This window comes from Lepisma saccharinum, chromosome 16, assembly GCF_977018435.1.
Source record: "Lepisma saccharinum chromosome 16, izLepSacc3.1, whole genome shotgun sequence".
Lineage (NCBI taxonomy): Eukaryota > Metazoa > Arthropoda > Insecta > Zygentoma > Lepismatidae > Lepisma > Lepisma saccharinum.
Window position 1 is genome coordinate 38,300,364 of NC_139244.1, and position 13,911 is coordinate 38,314,274.

Here is a 13,911-nt window from a genome sequence, read left to right on the forward strand (position 1 = left end):
ACCACCATACCAGCAACAACACCTTCCGTGGATGGAGAGGTGGTTTCGGAAACCACCCTGGACGTTAATCACGAACCAACCATTGTCCTGATCGTTTATGATTGTCATAGCAGATCCATTTTTCATCTGAAGTGACAATCCGATGCAGGAAACCATCCCGGTTGTTCCTTACGCTCAGAGAACTGCACATCTCCAGACGGCGAGTCTTGTTGGCCGCCGTCAAATCATGTGGTATCCATGAGTCCAACTTTTTCACTTTACCGATCGCACGGAGCCACCGAACGACAGTGGTATGGTGTATGCCTAACTCGTCTGCAATGGCACGAACACTTTTCTGAGGGTCCGCTTCCACGGGGTTCCTGAGGAGCTCATCCGAACATGATGTTGGTCGATGGCCACTGGGTACATTTTGCAATGCTGTGTCACCGGAACGAAATTTGCCAAACCAGCGGCGAATGGTGCGTTCATTTACCATTCCTGGCCCAAATGCATTGTTAGTGTTTTTGGCGGCTTGCTGAGCAGAATGTCCCACTTTGAATTCGTAAAGACAAATCACTTGCAATTGGGTGTTCTCCATGGTGCACTTTCAGACGACCCTGTTCAGCAACACGCTGCCTCCTCACTGTCTGGGTGCTCCAGCCTGTTTGCTGGACGTATACAGAGTTTATGACATTAGACTTGTGACCTCAGTCAATTCCTGTGCTGTGCTGTTGAGGTGAGTTTCCCACCAGACGTCAAAGCGGACATTTCATTCGCACCAACCCAATAGAAATGCGTGCAGGCAGGGCTTCTGCTCATCCCGTCAACTTAGCATGCGGCGCGGAAGCGACAGCAAAGTCACTTGTTACTGTGTAAAACAAGTATCTTGTAACTTCCAGTGCAAAAATCTGTGCTCCATTTCTTGGAGATGAATTATGCCCTAGCAGTATTTACTATAATTCAGCCACTCGGTAGAGGGATTTCCCATTAGGGTGACAAAGCAATACTGGTAAGGTAACAGTCAATGGCTGAACACGTAAACAGACTTGTTCATTGCGAATACATAGGTTGGTTCTGACTGGCAAGAACTTAATGTTATAGGAATGCCTTTTCTGGAATTACAATTATTTTCATCATAATATTTTCTTCGCAAATTTTAAAATAATACGCTTAGAACACTCTGGTTTACACGCCAATTTCTGCAATACTGTATAAGAGGTGATACGGTATAAAAAGGTAGGGTGAGTTTTTAAAATTACCTGCAGTAAATAACAGTTTTCTTCAGTTAATATATTGCAAATTTTTGTATTTAGCCTACTTTTACGTCGCTTTTTCGTCACTTTGTTTAACCACAACGATGAGAACGCATGGTTAATTTAGTATGTATCTTCTCTAACATCACATTTCTTCCCACTTTTGGCTAATCGCTACAATGAAGATGAATGACTACAAGCAGTATTCGAAGTCGGGGTGCAGGAGGACAACCCCCCCCCCCACACACACACACTACCACCACCACCAACAAGCACAATCTAAGTATCACCCAACCTGCCACTATACGAGACGAACTTTTTCTTCTGTCCCATCTCATTTCGAAAACATTCACTTGTCGCCCATCTGCTTTTATGAGAAGAGACGGAAAATGTCTCGTCTCGTGAGCAACACTAACATTAACAATAGAAGCATCCCCCTGGCTGTCCCCAAAGTCTCGAGCAAACATCCTCCCATGTAACAATTTCTAGTTCAATGAAATGTCACTCACAGTCATGCCCAGGTCGAGAGTCAAACCTGGAAGATGCGACTTCCTCACATAAATCATGAATTTTGTGTATAATAATTACAACGCCAGTTCATTCCTGGTAATTCTGAATCTGCGGTTTGGTTTGCATTATATAAGCAGGATAATATTCAGTTTTCGAGGGCTCGTACCGCCGAAACGAGGAGTCAAAAAAAATTATGTGTATTTATAATGATGAGCCTTTGCATACGTTGTTATGTCTATATTTTTTGAGAATTGCCCTCCCAAACCGAGACGGATGTTTATAAATCGAGACGAGACTGTCAATGAGACATTTACAAATAAACACGAGACAGACATTTACAACTCTTAACGAGAACGAGACCAAGGCTGCCATGTCTCGTCTCGATAGGATCCTTAGTGGTGAAGTTGCGAACCAACCAATTAATGCGTTCGGGGTAACGAGATGAGGCGGTTTTTTCGCAGTACAAAATTCAAAATATATCGTACCATTTCAGTATGGGATATTGTTATACACATGGGCGTATATATAGAAGGGGGATGGTTCAACTTTTGGTATGATTAGGCTTGCTTTATTTCGTAAGCGAAAATCCAGGACGCTGCTGGCCGGAAGCTTGTTGGGGAGCAGGGGGTGCTGAACCCGACAAAGTTGTGTGTATGTATAGTCACGAAGTCACGCTAGTATTGATACTTTTCTGTTCGTCTTGTGTCACTGCGTTTTTAAAAACCAAATATCTTTAAGATGACTCGAGGGGAAAAAAGAACTGATTTGACAGTCTCAATGCAGTTTCTTATCGCAGAAATTCCGAAACTATCAGGAAATTGCAGACATTTGGTCTGCAGTCCCACCTGGTGTGTGGAATTACGTAATTTCCTTCCCATCCGTATCCCGTCCTACGTCTCTAATTTAAGAGAATAAAACAAGTCCGAAGAAATTTTATGAACAAGCGGATAGAACTGGTAACTCTTGTAATTTTACTGAACCAAAGGGGGTTGGACCCGTTGAACCCCCCCTTAAATACGCCCTTGTTTATACACATTATTTCCTTGTAATAATTATACACAAACTAAGTATTCATATGTGCTGTTCAACTGATGTAATCTTCTCAGTGTACTTTTTCTTAATTGCCCAAAAATATTTGATCATAACTTGCGCAACAGAAATGAAATACAAACTGAAATTGCTTTATGAAAAATAAAGTATAATAGGCTTTATAAATAAAGTGATGAATGTGAAAATTCTTATTTTGCACTACATAGGTTACGGTAAATTTCGATAAATATAAGTTTAAAATATATATATTTTTGAAAGTTTGGTCAGCAACCAATTTTACAAGCAATATTTTTCGCGTGACCTGAGAACACGCACGCAGCAGAACCCTTTCATTTATCTTGCACGTGAGCAGCAGGGATATTTAATGGAAGAATGAATATTACGGGATGGGACGATATGAAATTTTGGCCGATACCGATAAAGTACCGATATAAAATTAACCGATACCGATAACCGATATTCTACCGTTCCGATATAAAATTAGAAATGGTCCCGGAAGAACCTGAAAGGTTCATTGACCTTAAAAAATGTGTGTTTCAAAGTGACTGCAGTGCAAGAGAAATTGCATATTTAGACATTTACTTTTTTAAAAAGTAGGGCATGGAGATCATCCATAAAAATTACAACAAAAATGGCAGAATTTTGCACTAAACTATCAGATATTTATCGATATATCAGATCGGTAAAATAATCGGTAATTTTACCGATAAACCGATACACCGATATGCCTATATCGGCCGATACCGATAGAGTACCGATTAATCGGTCCCATCCCTATAAAGCATAACTTTCCTTTCCACTATCGCTCCTTCTTCCATTATTTAAATCTGTACAGATTTATAAAACTGCTGCACATGTTCGCTCACCGTGGGTTACCCCCAGTAAGCTGGACGCTCGAAGCAGACGACAAACGAGCTCTATCCGAGTAGTGACGTATTAACATGGCGGGACGTGTTTTCAGCGCAACGCTAGCTTTGCAACTTTGGAAGTCTCGTTTTTACCTTAAACTGGACGCAGAGAAACGCGAGAACTTGCAGGGGTCATTTTTTCAGGATGTAGTTTTTAAAATTGTTGTAAAAAAATTGAGTGGAAATGTCAATTCTAATGCCAAATTAACCTTAATCTTTGTTTTACATTTCTACAAAGTGTCTGCAGTACACAAAAAATAACTGTAATTGTAATTATGCAACACGTAGCTTCTTTAATTTCTTGCCAGAGCACAGTTTCCGACAATCGTTAGCAAAATATGTGTAACTTTTATTTTTTTGTTTTTCTGTGACATCTTGTATTGTTTTTCTTTTGCTGTTGTTTCTCCTACTGTTACATTTAAGTATAAAATGATCGTTCAGTACTTAAGTAAGTAAATACATTTGTGGGAATCTTGTGACTATTAAGTTATCTGGAAAGAAAAGCTTTACGACATAGCTTTCTTCTTAATGGTAGCTTCCACATCTGATTAGATACTATATATAGGGTTACCAGATCGCTATAAGGGAAATGTAGGACATAATGTTCCAAAATGTAGGACTTTAAGTCAAAATATAGGACACAAAACATTCACAATACATAATAGAGAATTCCAGAACATGTTAGCAAGTTATTTAAAAATTCCAATTTTCATATTTGAAAAAAAAAATTAATCCTTAAATGTAAAATTTCCAAAATTGTTTTTAATTCTGCAAAATACACTTCTTAGTGCTTGTTCTCGTAACTGATACTTCTCAGAGAAGCCAATTTTTATTAAAGTTTCAGGTTTAGTAAAAATATATATATGAGACACTGAGCAGTCAAACTCTGTGAAATTATACTGAACCCCAGTACCAAACTTTCTACAGACTTTCTTGGATAAAAAATATTTCTCTCATGACTTCGTTATGCTGCTGGTAATAAAAGTACTCTCTCATTATGACCTGGAATGGTAAACAAATATTCAGCAATTACCATAACTTGAAATGGTTTCAGAAGTTTCATCTAGGGTAGTTTTTAATTCAATAGTTTTGTTCTCTATACCCCCTGGTTTAAGAATAGGAAACATCTTGTTCCGTCAGTATAAACCACAAGGCAAGAAATACCACTCAAGGTGCAGCACCTTTCCAAAAAATATAGCTGTTTTTATACCGATCGTTTGAGATATGTATTTTTGGACATGACATCAAGTAAAATGAACACACTTTGTTGCACCTTTTCGTGATATTAGCACTTTTATCTCCTTTTTAACCCCTCTTTGATGCTTCAGCACCTTTTTCCTTCCTTTTCTTTCATGTTTTGTTGAAAAATTGGGCAGAAACATGATTTTCAGTTTTCACTCTTCTTGAGCATCTACATAAAATCCTATAGTCTCACTTTGTAGAGCAGAGCGAGAACTATAAAATGGTATCATATAATCATTGCAGCCCAAATAGTTCTCAAAGTAATGTAGTAAACCCCGCGAGAGAAAACACAAACTTCAACAAAAGCTATTCGGCACAACTACAGTTCTCTCTGCGGTCCGCGCGAATTATGTACAGAAGGCACACAAGAAAAGAGAGCATTGAATAAAGGCATTTTATAGGCACCTTTTTTTTTATACCTTTTTGAAAACATTTTCAGAACCATAATTTTGCACCTTAAAACCCTTTCCCTAGTGATTTAATGATTCCACAACATTGACAGCTCTCTCCTGACACTATAGGCCCGAAGGTTTATTTATCCTGGTGCAGTTCTCTCGATTGGGAGGTCTGTCGTCTGTTGAAAGACCCTTCCAGCTGTCACGTGGGTGTCTTTGTGGACAGTTTCGTTTTAATAATATAAATTTGTCACTAATGAAAAATCATTAGTTCTGTTGTAGACGAGTGCAAACACATGAAACAAAATTGACACCATTATTTCCTTGAAATCCTTATTGGGTATGGGAGTTGTTGCTGACGCACTAATATTAAAAATGATTGTAAGAACTACATATATTGAGAGAGACAGAGAGAGAGAGAGAGAGAGAGAGAGAGAGAGAGAGAGAGAGAGAGAGAGAAGGGGAGGGAGATGTGGGGGAATACAGGAGGTCTCCTCTAGCTTCCGGGAACCCAGTGACCACCACTCCAGAAACCCTTAGTAATTTGTTAAACTCGGGTAATATCGAGGCAACAATAATATCTTTGCAGCTCGTGGCAATTAACGTTGTCAAAGGTTGAGTGGGAAGTTGACGGTAACCTGGAGGATGTAGATAAACCTGTTAAGATCTTTTGAAAGCTTTGCAGTATAATTGGCACAATTCACTTTCGTTATCAACTCTTCACGTGGTCGCAAGAGAGTCCAGAAGGGGCAGGGGGGCGCTGTCTCCCTGGAAAATGAATATCAGGCAAAAATTATTTATTTCACAAACATAATTTCATTCCAGTTTCAGTAATTTTTGTTAATTAGTACAAAATATCGATACAGATCGTTGCCAGACCAAAATGACTGAAGTGGAGAGTTTGGGGGGAATGGCTTTCTTCCCCTCCCTCTCTCTCTCTCTCTTCGAAAAAATCATGCAGACGCCCATGTGAGGTCATAGGATGAGTGACCTTAATCCTGTATGCGTTTTTGAGTTTTTGTTTTAAGTCAACTATATGCAAAAAATAGGCAAATCGGGAGTGGACCTAGAGTTTAAAGCAGGGTTGTTAAGGTCCAGGAACACATAAATTCTAATAGGTTCTGTTGGGTTCCGCTGCAGGACCGGAACCTTTTTTCTCGCACAATTTAAATTCGGTCCAAGTTGACTATTGTTTCATTGAAAAAAGGTTCCTGCACCGTATTATAATTGTTCCTGAAAAAAGGTTCCTGGACCGTATTTAAATTGATATGGGAAAAAAGGTTTCTGGACCGAATTGAAATTCTTCCGGAAAAAAGGTTCCTGGACCGAATTGAAATTCATACTGAAAAAAAAATGTTCCTGGACCAAATTGAAATTCATCCGGAAAAAAGGTTCCCGGACCGTATTTAAATTGATCCGCAAAAAGGTTCCTGGACCTAATTGAAATGCTTTAAATATGAAAAGTTTATACACTGTCTAGAACTCATTTACGTTTGCTGATTTTGTCTCCCAGTCCAGAATTGAAATTATTTACAATTCCTGCGCAAGAGTTGATCGATTAAAAGTTGCCTTCTAAAAATGACCGCAAGTACGTTTTACATTGGAATGTTACGCTGCTGTTGTAGAAAACATAGCACAAGGAATAAATAATAACGCTGTTGTTCACTCGTGGGCCAGGTTCCAAAACTCCCTTGTCGAAGATTTACTGTACATAACGCAATGGACTATATTAGCGTGGCGTCACATTGAGTTCAAACAAACCTGTCACGTGTTGATCAGGCATCCGATCCAGGAACTGCAGCCAATAGGATCCGCCCAGCAGATATCACAACAGGGACAGGTGGTGTTGCTACAACCAAGTGAAGGAACACGTGCGAGAGAATGGGGCTACATGGAGAGGGGCAACGTGACTGCAGCGTTTGCGTTTCGCCAATTTCTACCTTGTACCTTAGATTCTCGAGGCAGCCAGCACCTGGATTAGTCTTTCATGCTCGCAAGCGTATACAGTAATTGTTTATCGTCAGGTCCAATGCGTATTGTTTCATTTCATTACGGAACTTGGACCCTATTTAAACTGATCCGATACGGAAAAATCAGTGAATTTAAGCGGTAAAGCGAAAAGACTGGTCACAAACACGAGGGAATAGGCTCAATAGTCGACAACTACATCACCGGAGTAATTCAAATGAAAATATTTTACGTGTTTCTAAAATCATAATTGTCTAACGCACATGTGTTGACTATATTTAAAAATTGAAACTGTTTATAATCATCCAGAATTCCAAAAATTCCTGGTTCCTGGACCGAATTGAAATACGTTACAGATAAAAATGTTCTTTACGGTCCAGAACTCATTTACGCTTGCTGATTTTCTCTCCTGGACCGATTGACTTCATTTAAAATGTCTGGACCTTTAACAACCCTGGTTTAAAGTGCTTTCCGAACTACTATGTGCCTCCATCGGGTACCGAACCCGAGATTGTTTGATTACAAGGCAAAGATGTTATCACTACGTACTATAGGTGGATTTCATGTGACACCTATACAATCGGGGAGGTCCGACACCAGTGTGTGATTGTTGATTGGTGGAAATGAAGGGGATGAGCGTGCTCAGTTTTACTCTAAACTTGTATTAAAATTGTGCAAATTTAGGAGAAATATAGAATATTTTCTCAATTTCTGTATTTTTTTTAAAAAAAATTAGAATTTTATAAATTAATGTAATCAATGTAAACTTTATTACTAAAATTTTTACTAACTTCTAAAGTCTTTTCTTGAACGACACTTGCAAAAGTTAATAATACAATTCAATAACTGTGCATTTCAGTATTGTATCTGTTGTGATGGATATACACTCGAATAGCTTAATAAATTATAATAATAATAAATTTAGAATAAAATTTGTTTATTTCATTAGTTTAGTAATTATTTATTGTATAACATTTATAACGGTTCTAATTATTATTATTATTATTTCTACTATTCCACTTTTATTATTGGCCATTACCCGCTACAAAAATTTATGACGACACTCTCTCTAAGCCATATGATAAAATTAAAGCGTCTGTGTTTGACTACACAATGTCGAAAATTATACATTTTAGTGTTGTAAAATTTAAGTATTTCAATGTTTATAATTTATGTAAGTTTTATTTCAACCTGCAAAAGTCTTAACACGAAACTGTTCGTAGAAGATCAACTTTGTCTTGGAAAATACTACTATTTTTCTGTAAATCTTCATCCAAAGGATCCGGGAAATTGCCAACCTTTTCTAGTTACCTTTGTTTCTCTATATTAATCAAAAATTTCAAGTGATCTATTTTGTATCCGATCTTTTATAAGAAAATTAGCTCGGTGACGATCTGTATTCCACTGGTTTACATTGGAAAATGGGCCAAACCGGAAGTTCTTTCCCCGAAATCTATAATCGAATTGTCTGATTGAACATTGTTTGTTTACTCAGGAATAACCCCCATAAGTGTTAAGCCTTTGAGAATTTTCTTGAAGAAAGTGTAATTACTACAATTTCCATAATGAACCTGTCGGTAATTGTCCAGTAGATGGACCGTGCATATGTAATGACATACTTACTCTTAATTGTAAATAATATCATTTATAATAAATTATGTACGTAAGTACAATCTACTCCTCAGTTCTCTGTTTCCGTCTGAACTCCCTTAGTATTTACTATATATTGTACGTAGTTACGGTGTTCACTCTTCATAATATACTGTAGACATTTAGACGCAGAAGTTTACTGCTGCTTTATCGCTACAATTTTTGTCCTGTAACTTTATTTTACTGCGCTATTCTCCCTGCAAGCCTATCTGCGATATGTTCGATTGAGAATGACTAATGATTCTAAAATCAGGTCTACTATTTCAACTGATGAAAATTGGTGGTTAACATATTGAGCTAATAAAGCTCCTAGTAAAAAAATAATAAAAAAAGGGGGCCCCCACAAAACATTTTGACCCGGGGCCTCCACAAACCTTGATACGGCCCTGCTTATGATAGAGAGCAATGACATATCAGCCACAGGCAGTCCCGGATCTACAACCTGCAAAACCCCTCCGTGGGGGGGGGGGGAGGGGGGAGACAAGTAAGCCTTTAGGGGGCCATCAGCGATTGACATAGTAGAGGGTTCGTATATGCGCATATAAAAAATAAACGTAGTTACTCAGAGGTACAGAAACGAATACAATATCACAGGTAAAGTTAAAGTTCCCTGTGCACGTAGCACCGTGCCATGAAGGCACATTTAGGATATGTGGGGGCAGGACCCCACATATTTTCGATGCCGGACATCTTGGAGGTGATGTGATCAGCACCACGCTCCGGCCGCATTTATCCCTTCCCCCTCCAATGGGTACCATTTGATTTGATGCTGGGTGGACCCTGGATCAGCTTTTTGCGGGGACAAAGCCGGAAAAAATCCGACCTTAGATCAAATCAGGCTACAATTTCATAAGAAAATAGTGTCATATATGTATATCACATCACCACCGGTGTCGAAACCGGGAGGGAGGGGCCAGGGCCCATCCATTCTCGTTTAACCCCTTTTATAAGGGGCCCAATGGATATCTTCCAACATATTACATAACATTTGCACACATAAACTTCTCACACAACAGGTGGGAAATTACGCAGGATTCTGCTCTGAAATGGGCAGAATCAATAATGTGGGACTATCACTCAGTTTGAGGGTGTTTCTTGTGGTTGTGCGTTTACATTTTCAGTATTTCCTTTTTCAAACTGACAATGAATTAAGGAAAACGCATGGCATATTATGAATGAATATGTGCGAGAATAGAGGAAGAAGCATGGGAATACTGTAGTCTTCATGCTCTTGAAAGGGCCAGTCCATTGCAAAATAGGCTCCTTTGTTTCCCTTCGGAAATGTCAAAAATCGCTCACCCAGATGAACATTTTATCTTGGGCCTTCCTTTTTTATGTAAATATGTGTGAAGATATTAAACTCCTATAAAGGATTGTAAAAATAAGTATTATAAGCAGAATATGATAAAAATTTCTGTCAAAAATTACATGTAAAGTATTATGTTGTGTAATTACATAATCACAGTAGTGCAGTGAAGAATTTTTTGTCCAGCTAATAAAGTTCGATGTACCCTGATATACATGTTTTGTTGTCAAATACAGTTATTGCAATTACTATTTTTCAAAGGTTAATTCAAGTGTATTAGGTTCCACCTTAAGGAAAAAAAATGCCCCTCTTCCCGCAAACAGAAAGAAATCACTATTTATGCTTTACTTAGCTTTACCCCTCCAAAATCTCTTAACAAATCGGCGCCTATGCCCATTTTTTTTTAAAAAAAATGAGTTGAATGCAATATGGCGGCCACTAATATGGTGGACATCCGCTTGGAACACACCAATGTGGTTGGTTCCCTCTAAGCCTATAATATGTTTCTATCATGACTAATTGTACCCAGCCTAACTCCTTTACTTTTTTATAGGGGTGTTAACGGACTTTTGAATTACCCTGGAGGCCCTCGTATGGGAGTTTGTCAACATGAGATCAAGAATTACACACACAGACATTATATATATATATATATATATATATATATATATATATATATATATATATATATATAATGTGTGTGTGTGAAGGTAGGTAGAGGGGGCCTTTAGTAATATTTTGCGAGGGGGCCCAAGATTTGTAGATCCGGCACTGGCCACAGAGTCTTCATGCCACATTTCTTTATTAAAGAAGAAACTGATGGGAAGACAAGAAGAAATATTTGTCACTACTCGGGTTAGAACCCATTTGTACTCTTTAGAAGATTCTAAGATTCTGGTGATATTAGAAGTGAAGAATTTCTAGCCACTGTTGATATTTTTTACAGAACCTGCTTGGAATACCTTGAAAAATGGGAAACTAGTTATGGTGGAGCGGAGAATTTTCAGTGGGTTCTGCTGCAGAGTACACCTAGTTGGCGTGATATCCAAAATAGTATGTCAACAATTCCTGAGAAATTAGTAAATGTTCATATATTTGCTACTTTAGAAGACGAAACAAAACTGTTTGATCAGTGGCAGTGTGCGAGAGAAATCATAATACAACTCCAAAAGAACTAGGAAGAATATGTTTGTATTTCGGATAAATTGGTACAGGTGTTTAGTAAGTTGGAAGCAAACCACATAAAGTACGACGTCCTATTAAAAGCTGTGGAAATGGTGTTGTGCTTGCCTGGGACATCCACCCCCGTTGAGAGTGTTTTTGTTCAATCGTGAACAATATGTGGACTGATGAAAAATCGTCCTTGCATGTATCAACAATGAAGTCTCTCTTGCTGGTGCGAGTAAATTTCACCGAGAGTTGCGGGGAGTTTTATGAACGATTACTGGAGAACAAAGCTGTTCTGAAGAAGATTGGTTCTTCAGATAAATACTTTTGGCAGTCTTCAACTTCAACTTCTGTGTGATATTTATATCAAAGGGTGAACCGAAGTGACCAGGGAGGTCTATATGTAAGTAGCCTAACAATTATTATAAAAAAATTATAAATACAATTTTGCAACATGAGATCATATTTTATTTATTGTTTGTGATGTGATCAATGTATTCATATAATCCATAATTAATATATTTAATACGTCAATAATGATAATAATTTAATTAGACGTAACGTACTTTTACGAAATCGGGGTTTTGGGGGTTAAACTGAGCTCCTTGGGATGTCCCGTTTTGGAAGCGAAATATTATGTGATGTCCCATTTTGGAAGCAACATATTATGTGATGTCCCCTTTTGGGAAAAAAATATTATGGTCACGCTACTTAGAATTAATAATTCTGTACATATGTAAGATCAGAACAAGTGGTGTTTGTGCAACTTTGTCACATCAGCAGCCACAACCTCATCGATGATTCTGCTCTAGAATTGAAAGAAAATGCCAACAATCAGAGGGTGTCTGCACAAACAGTACAATTTCTTCGCTTGTTAACCTTCTGTGTCACACAGTATGCAATAGAACAGATAATGAAAATATCGATGGACGATTTGCCTGCTGTTATATTTACCACTCCTACTCTCGATGAAACAATAATAAAGGAAAATATATTACAGAGAACACCAATATATTTTGTGCTTTTTGACACCTGAGGTTAAGGTTCGTCCTTTGTTTTACTAATTTTACAACATCAATTGAAACTTTCATGCTGAACACACAACTTCAACTCTACACAGGACTTCAAAAATATTGCAAGAAATGATGCAACAGACTTGAGGTTTAATCGTCTTGGCTCTGCTGTTCTTCAGGAATTGTTGGAAGGAAATGATCTAGTCTTTCACTTGGGATTAGTGATGATCTGGTCGCTGGTTCGGAGAAACTAGTACTTTCCAGGAACCGTAAAAAGTCTTCCAAATCATTTGTACTTTCGTCACTTTTCCTTCTCGTTTTAACTTTGCGGAAACAGACGGCGTTCCACAACCAACGAAACTTCTGCCACGTTTCTTCCCTGATCGATCTGTTTAGAAGACCGTACACAATTGGGTTCAAAGCAATTGTTATGTAAACTAACCACGTGATTGCCACAATCCGGCTATCTTTACAGAATATCACGTCTGACTGCGTGTGTGTCAAGCAACCGAGAGGACACTGGTTTGAAAGAGTTGATGAAGTCAAGTCTCTCACACTATCGCTGCCGTTTTGCGCGTCTAGATGCTGCAACATACTGTACAGTGTTCTAAATGCATTTTTACATCTTAGTTCGCAACTACTCAGAGCTAAATATGCCCAACAGTCCTTGCAGTAGGCCCAATACAAGTGAAACACGAAGTATGGCGTCCAGAAAGGTACAAATAGCCCAATGATCACAATAAGAGTTCTCTGAGGTTTCCAGTCTTTCAGAAAAGGAGTGCTGTGAGCAGAGTTCCAGAAAGTTGTCAGCCAGCTCTTTGAAGGACATGTGTCTCCTGGTGCAGGGAGACCTTTGTCAACTGTCAAAGAGATAGTTGGAACTTCTGATAATGGACTCACCCTAATTCGTGCCTTTCGCGCAACCTTGAAAATGCTCATGTACATGGAGAGCATGACGCTGAGAGGAAACAGGTAGCAGAAAATGACCACCACGAGAACATAGTCAGGATTGTTCCAGTCCAAGACGAAGAGGAACGTGCAGGAGTCTGAGAATAAAGAATCGGTGTCAATGTGAGGGTAGATTGCAAACGCAGCAGATAGAATCCAGGTGCACACGATAATCACTACTGCCCTCGTCACTGTCAACTCAGCTTCGTGACTCATTGGACTAACTATGGAGAATCGCCTGTCTATGCTGATAATGCAGACTGTCCAGATGGCGACGTAGGCCACGAGGGAGTGGAGGAAGTCTACGGCAGTGCAGCAAGATGATGACATCTGGTAAACCTCGCTGGAAAGAAGGGCTATGGATAGTGGAAGAACTGTGAAGCAGGCGAGGAGGTCTGCAACGCAGAGATTCAGGAGAAAGACGTTCGTTGGCAAATGCTTCAGCTGCTGACTTTGGAGAACGACCCACAGAATACTCAGGTTCATTACTGCAGCCACAACATCAACCACCACCATTCCGAT

General features: G+C 38.8%; 1 protein-coding gene across 1 annotated transcript; it reads right to left on the bottom strand.

Moving 5' to 3' along the window:
* Nucleotides 1-12,591: 12,591 nt before the first annotated feature.
* LOC146000559 (alpha-1A adrenergic receptor-like) lies at nt 12,592-13,905 on the bottom strand. Its single transcript, XM_083138307.1, has one exon. The coding sequence runs from the start codon at nt 13,903-13,905 to the stop codon at nt 12,592-12,594; it is 1,314 nt and encodes a 437-aa protein (XP_082994433.1).
* Between the last annotated feature and the right edge of the window lie 6 nt (nt 13,906-13,911).